At 52.9% G+C, this 7500-nt stretch overlaps 1 protein-coding gene across 1 annotated transcript in view; it reads right to left on the minus strand.

Moving 5' to 3' along the window:
- The window catches only part of LOC125034454 (serine-rich adhesin for platelets-like), a 232001-nt gene that overhangs the window by 84881 nt on the left and 139620 nt on the right, over window positions 1-7500 (minus strand). The window contains exons 4-6 of the mRNA XM_047626207.1: window positions 2403-7500; window positions 1978-2127; window positions 1181-1361 (exon numbers count right to left, since the gene is read on the minus strand). The exon at window positions 2403-7500 is cut by the window's right edge and continues 119 nt beyond it. Coding sequence (XP_047482163.1) covers window positions 1181-1361; window positions 1978-2127; window positions 2403-7488 — 5417 coding nt within the window. The 5' untranslated portion in view covers window positions 7489-7500. The remainder of the gene's footprint in view (window positions 1-1180; window positions 1362-1977; window positions 2128-2402) is intronic.

Genomic DNA, 7500 nt, shown 5'->3' on the forward strand with positions numbered 1-7500 from the left:
ACATTGTGCATGTACAGCCATCTACCGGCAAATTTGACTTCTATTGTTTCAGTTCTCATTGTTTGTTTCAGAAGTGAAGTTTGTTTACAGTGCTACGTGTGTTTCTGAATTCTTTCCCGATATTCCGGTGTGAAAACGAACTCTTAATGACACTGTAACGGTCTCAGGAATTACACTAAATTCAGTGAAGTTCAGTAACCGAGTTCCAGCTTCAGAGGCTCGTCTGTGTTCCGTCGCCTTCCCAACCATGCTTCTGTTCAACGAAAGGTAAACCCAGTGTGTATCTTTAAATGTAAGAATAAATAAATGAATACATAAATACATATGGTAATGATTGAAGCAGTTCGGGTTGAAAATACGGTGGTTTGAGAGGGGGAAATACGGCGATTGGGAGAAGGTTAGGAAGGTATTTAGATCATACGGCGATCTTTGTGATACGTATCAGGTAGACAAAGTATGAACGAGAATGAATGTCTTCGAAATAAAAGGGATGTATTTAACCGCTTTCGAATATACCGGTTAAATACATCTCGCAATGTGAAGATATTCATTCTCACTCATACCGTTTCTACATTTGTCAGCCTGAATACAGTTCGTTAAGGACGGGCTCATGATGAATGCATACGTTCGGGGGTGAATCTTCCGTGACGGAATCTTGGCTCGGATTATTTTATTCGCAGCTTTCAGCGATTCTTGTTTCGTGGTGCAAACTCTTACCGCCAGTTTTTAAAAAAAATGTAGGGATATCATTTCGAAGGTATAAGTCCTTGAAGCATGCTTATAAATTGTCGCCATGAACTAAATATTGCCTAATCTTTTCTTGGTTAATTTTTACGGCATATACACACTCAGCTGGGGCAAATTGAAGATGATGTTCTTGTAAGAGAACAAATAAAGAAAAAAGGAAGTGAATCGAGTTGCAGCTCCATCTTGCATTGCAGACCGAGGTGAATACAATGCTTGCCGGGGGGTGTTGTTGGGACATGGATCTGTGAACTGGCAAGTGAGTCCGTAGTGCAGACAATTGCCCTTTTCTTTCCCACAGTATAGCTAAATATTTTCTTCTTGTAAATGTTATGTATAGTTATAGTGTTTCCTTGCAAAACAAGATCTCTGTAAAGACCACAACCAAGACATTCAGAAACAATCAGACACCCCAAGACCCGGAATGGCTACTCACAGAGGAATCTGCGTGGTGATGCACACGGGCGGCCCTGTGCTCGTGTCAGTCTCCGTGTCGCTGACGTCCATCCACTCGTCAGACGTCTCGCTCTTGCCCTCCGTCGGGGACAGCGAGGGCGAGGGCGCGCCTTCCCCGCCCACGAGCTCCCCGCCGTGCAGACTCAGCGGGGCGACGGGGGCTGCAGGCCAAGGGGGAAGGGGGTAAAGGAGAGGTTTAATTAAGGGTCGTTGGGAATCAGGAAATCAGGGAGAGGTTTAATCAAGGAATCAGGAAATCAGGGAGAAGTTTAATTAAGGAATCAGGAAATCAGGGAGAGGTTTAATTAAGGAATCAGGAAATCAAGGAGAGGTCTGATTAAGGTGCAACGGGGTTAAATGGAGGAGTTTAGGCTGGGTTAGATTGGCTTTGATTTGCTTTTAGTGGACGGATTCCCCCAATCAAGTTTTGCTTTTGGAATCATGAGTAAAATATAGTGATGCTTTTTTTTTTTTTTTTTTTTTTTTTTTTTACGTTTTTTCGCTTCCTAAGTGAAATAGAAGCAACGTTTGAGGTAACACAGCAGAGTTATGTATTGATCTATCATAAATAAACTAGAAAATTACTTTAATTCGACTACGAAACCAGTTACAAATTTCTTTTAAAAATCTTAAAATCTTTAAAATCTCTTATCAAATAATAATCTTAATTCTTATCAAATTGATTTCACAGATAATACATTATGGAATTTAAGATTACGTGCTAAATATATCTAAAGACAAAATGTAAAACTAAAACACAAAGCTATCGTCGCCCACCTCCGTATATCCTGGTGTGGACGCTGGATCCCGGCGTGCTGGGCGTCGTGGGCGTGGTGGGCGTGAGGGCCGGAGGCGTCGCGTCAAGGATGCCTCCGATGCGCGTGAGTTTGTACGAGAACACCTCATGGACGCCGTCTTCAGAGTCGCCTGGAATAGTGAGACGCTTGAGACGGATGCTGGTTTTGCGGTGTGGGTATGTGGGTGCCGTGCGGGTGTCGGGGGAAGAAGATGTGGGTGGTGGGTGGGGAGAGTGCTTGGGTGTGTGTGTGTGTGTGTGTGTGTGTGTGTGTGTGTGTGTGTGTGTGTGTGTGTGTGTGTATGTGTCTATGTGTCTATGTGTCTATGTGTATGTTTATGAACATAAATATACATTAAAAGAAAGCTGAATTATGATGAAAATCAACACCTCTGCGTCGACCCACCCTGACTGCCGTCGAGCGAGGCGTCGTCCCCGTCGTAGAAGGCGTTGTCGATCTGCATGGGCTCCGCGCGGTAGGTGGGCGTCTCGGGCTCCGGCACCTCCTCGATGCTGCACACGCCGGGCTTGCCCTGCGGCGGCACCCCCGGCGGGTACACGGGCTCGTACGAGTGCGAGTTCTGTGACGCGTTGTACATGGAGATCTCGTCGTACATGTAGCTGATGGAGTCGAGCTGGTCCTCGCGCACCACCGCGAACTGCGCCGTCACGATGCCGCCGTCGCAGTCGTCGTACTGGCTGGAGTCCGAGCGCGGGGGGTTGACGGGGTCGTAGCCCTCGGAGGGGGGGCGGATGGTGTCGTAGCCCACCGTGGACGGCGCCCGGATGTCGTCGTAGCCGCAGGAGGACGGGGCGCCGATGTCGTCGTAGCTGACGGCGCTGACGGCTCCGATGTCGTCGTAGGCGAGGGTCTGCGTGTCCTCCGCCCCCTGCTGGAGCTCGGCGTAGTTGTGGCCTTCGGAGGACACCTCCTTGCCCTTGCTGGACGGGGAGATCTTGCCGTACCTGTCCATCCTGCCGTAGGTCCTCACGCCGATCAGCCGGGTGAAGGGGGAGCGCTCGGGCTCTGCGTCTTCTGGGACAGTTTCTTTCTTGTCGGAAACCTCTGAAGCCGCAGGCGCCTGCGCCCCGTCGCTCCACAGGAACGACGAGTTGGGCTTGATGCCGCGGTTCTCCAGCTTCTCGCGGTTGCGGTTCAGCTTCTCGAGGTCGGGCGCGTAGAGGTTCTCGTAGATGTTCTCCGTCTCGTTGCTGCTGTCGCTGTCGCCGTTCGAGTGGTCGGACGCGAGGGAGTCGTCGTTGATGGCGTCCTTCGACTCCGAGAGGCCGTCCGACTTGGACTCCGTGGGCGGGTCGGGGATGGGCGTCTTGGGAGGCGGAGGGATGGGCGTGGTGGCGGACGACGGCGGCGAGGGGATGGGCGTCTTTGGTGGCGGAGGTAACGTCTTCGACTTCATGGAGGTCTTGGGCGTCTGAGGCTTGTCGTACAGACTCTCGGTGTCGAAGGTGAAGACCAGATCCTCGGACTTCCGCTTCAGGTCATGGGGGAGCGTGAGGCTGCTGCCCGACGCCAGGCACGAGGAGTCGCAGGTGGTCACGGTGGTGCTGCTGCCTGGCGTCGACGGCTCCTCGGCCTCCCTCGCTGCCCCGGCCTCCTCCAGGTCCAGCTGCTCGAGGATCTTCTTGTTCTTCTTCCGGTCTCGGCTTCTCGACCTCGACCTGATGGTCCACTTCCCGTAAGTGTTGTCGTCCTTCTCCTTGTCCTCTTTCTTCTTGCTCTTCCCGTCTTTCTTTGGCTCGTCACCTGAGGTCTTCCTCTCTTCTTCTCGTCTCTTTTCCTCCTCTTTGCGCATTTCCTTTTCTTCTTTGGCTTTGTCTTTATTTCTCTTACGTTCCTGACTTTTCTCTCGAAGTTTTTTGAAGGTGAATCGCTCATAGGTTCTCCCTTCTCTTTCTCTTCCTTCTTTCTTGGGGGAATCTGCCTTATCTTCTCCTTCTTTATCAGCGTCTTCAGCACTTTTTCCTTCTTCTGACCCCTGATCTTTATCATCTTTTTTCTTATCCTTCCCACGCTCTCTTGACCTTCCTCTTCGGTACCACTTTTCCCTGTCCGCTGAAGGAGACCTGTTCCTCCTCTCCCTCTCCTCTTTGCGCTCTGCATCCTTTTCTTTGGTTTTCTTGACAGTGTTCTTGACGGCGGTTTTGACGGCGGTGTAGATGCGACTCTCATGCCCCCTGCTGGTGGACCTCTTTGACTTGGCCTCCGAGCACACAGAGCTGACCTCGGAGTGAGTGTCGTCCATGTTGCTGCTTGCGATGGACCGCAGATCGGCCTCGATGTTCTTATCTTCTGCGTCGTCCTCGGGACTTCCTTTCCCTATATCAGGGTCAGCTTGTTCATTTCCTGGTTTCCCTTCCGTCTCCAAGCCGTCGATAATCCCCTTTTCCAAAGGTTCTGCTCCGTCTTTGCTTTCCTCTTCTTCACTTTTCGATGTAGCCGCAGTACCTTCTTTCTCGACCGTCGCTGCTGCTGCCTCTAGATGTTCGTGCTGGTTACCTTGGGATTTCTCCTGTTCTGCGGTGGTAATCTGGGCCGCGCTGCTTGGGCCTGGCTCTTGCGTCGCTTCTCCGGAAGGCTTTACAACCACTGCGCTATCTTCACTCCTAAAAGTGTCCGTCGATATGACGGTTTCCAGAGACGAGTCTTCAACCCCAGATGAGAGCAAACAGGGAGCGGAGGTGGACGCAAGGGACGTGCTGGGGGGGTTGGGAGAGCCCGCCCCCGAGAGTCGATCTCCTTCAGTAGATATGCCAGAGTCCACAGAGTCCGACTTGGCATGCCTTTCAGGTAAGGGAAATACCTGGTCGATCTCCGTTAAAATATCACTGGGCTGCTGAGGAATCTGTCCCAGAACATCTGTGACAGCGTCCCTCTCTGTCTTTTCAGAAGATTTTTTGGTCTTTGGTATGGTTGAACTGGTCTGTGTGAGGGCGCTAGAAACAGCTGCCGAGTCTGCCGCAGAAGTGGCAGGTTGTTCCGTGCTGGGCTGAGTGGCATTCCTGAGGCCACCTGCATTGGAGGTAGAAGGGGAGGGAGAAGGCAGTCGACTCCTACACTTCTCCTCATCTGTGGACTTTTTCTCCGCCGCCTCGTCCTCAGAGTCGTCTGTTTCTCCCTTGAATTTCCCTGATGACAGAGCCGTCTTAATCTTCTCACACACCTTCTCCTCGTCCGTTTTGTTATCCCCCAGCTTCTCCAGGAGGGACGCGGGGCTCTTGCCCTGCGCCGACTTCTTGGGCGATGGCGACCTCGAGGACCTGGCGGCATTCTTCCTGGCGCTGGGATCTGCCCTCTTCTCCTCTCTGTTCTTCTCTTCCTTCTTGCTTTTCTCATCCATTACCTTTGCCCCTTCGGGTAAATCCTTGGCTTCTGGCTCAGCCCTTGTGGCCTTCACTCTGCTTTTCAGTCTGATGCTGGTCTGAGGACTCCTCTGCATTCTTGCCTTCTGTACGGACACGTGGCCGAGAGGAAGCTCAGACTTGACAGCCGGCGCCCCTGCTTGGTTCTGAGATATGATGGTGTTGAACTTGTTCGCCAGCGTGGCCACGGTGCTTGGTTTGATCGTCACACTCAGTCGATATTCCGCCTTCCTCGCATTCTTCATGTCCAGCCTCCCGTTCTTTGAATCTTTCCTCCGAAGCTTCACAGCCTGAGTCTTCACAAAGCTCTCGCCCTCCAGAGTCTCCTTCATCATCTTGGCTCGCGACGCATAGTTGAGGCTGCTTCTCCGACCCACTCGCACTCCCGCCTTGAAACTCTCCGATTTCTTGACAGGATTCACCTTCAGGGATGGGTCAGAGTCCTTCCGCGCTTTGTATGCAGCGGCTTCGATTTTCTTGACCACGGGCGCTTTCTCTGCTGGGGACTCGTGGGCGTGCGGGAGAGAAGGAGACAGTCTGCTGAAGTTCTCTTCTTCAACGATGTCTGGTTTCGAATTCTTTCTTTTGTTGACTTTAGCGTATTCGGGGATTGGTTTTCCTTCGGCGATTGTGGTCGTGGTTGTGGTTGTAGAGGATGTTGGCAGGGAAGACGAGGAAGTCGAGAGGGAAGACGAGGTCGAGGACAGGGGACTTCTCAGCTCTCTTCTCCTTCTCTGCGACGCCCGGAGTGACGACCTGAATCCCCCAGTTCGGGTAAATCTGAAAGAGCCTCTTCTCACAGTCTCGGGCGTTTTGACGACCGTGATGTTCAACTTTGCAGTGACGTTCTTGTTTGATATTATTGTAATGGAGTCTAGATTTCTGCTGACGGGTTCCACCGTGGTCGTGGTCCCCGGCAGAGATCCAGTGGCTTTCACCTTCCGGTCTGGACTCGTGTCAGTTGCCGTGTCATCTTTTAAGCGACTGTGCAACAGAATCTTTTTCACGCCAGACTTTGCGACGGCTTTTGGTTCATGGGAGAGTGTGTTTTTGGTATGCTTCTTGTCCTTATCTTTTCCAATGGCCTTCAGGTTCTCTGTGCTGTATGCGGAGAACTTGGAGAATGGCGAAGAGAAGCCCCTGCCGCCCAGACTCCAGCTGCTGCTGTTACTACTGCTCGCAATGTTGCTTGGTTCGCCGCTGGTAAAGTTCATGCCCTCGTAAGTCAGGTTATTTACATGGTTGTGGAACCTGGCCTTCACGGTGTCGAGCGTGCTGGCCTTGGCCAAGGAGGAGAGCGTCGCGCGCCCCAGGGGGTCCTGCGACGAGCGCGACACGGGCTCGAGGGTGCGGGAGCGCAGGGCCACCAGCGAGGGCGCGGACGGCACCGGCGACGCCGAGGAGCTGGACGAGGCTCCGGCGCCCGCACGGCCCGGGAGCGTCTCCACGGAGGGGGTTGAGCCGTAACGGTTATGGAGAAACGATTTTTGGTATATCTGAGTTTTCTTCAGAGGAGATTCATACTTGGCCATACGAGAATGTATGAGTGAGTAAGTCTTCATGTCCACGAGGTCCGCAGGATCACACTTATCTGACTCACTGTCGGTCTCACACGTTTCACTCTCTTCCACTGGCGCACTAACACTGTCTGTAATACTTTTAGACACATCAACGTCAACACCACAATCACTTCCACCGGGTTCTTTGGAGAGCAGCACGTCAAGTACGTCCGTATCTTTGGTAACCAAGTCTGGGGGTTCCACCTTGGAGGGCAGTTGAGCTTCGGCGTCTCTGGCGACGGCGTCCGGGGGGGTGTCGGCGTCGCTCGCCTTCGTGCCGTCGCCCTTCTCCTTCTTGCTCTTTTCTTTCTCCTTCTCAGCCTTCTTGTTGCTCTTGTGGCCCCGGAAGTACGGCAGGATGCCCCTCTTGCTCTTCTTGATCCTGGGACTCCGGGGCGTCTTGGTGAACGTGGCCGGGGCGGGGGACTCGCCGTCTCCCTCCGCCTCCACCTTGGCCTCCTTGGCTTCTCCATGGCTCTTCTTCGCGTCGCTGGAGATCATGGAAAGCACCCTGGAGACCCGAGGACTCTTCTCGCGGCTGGACGCGGGCATGGCGGCCCCGGG

This window comes from Penaeus chinensis, chromosome 18 (assembly GCF_019202785.1).
Source record: "Penaeus chinensis breed Huanghai No. 1 chromosome 18, ASM1920278v2, whole genome shotgun sequence".
NCBI lineage: Eukaryota > Metazoa > Arthropoda > Malacostraca > Decapoda > Penaeidae > Penaeus > Penaeus chinensis.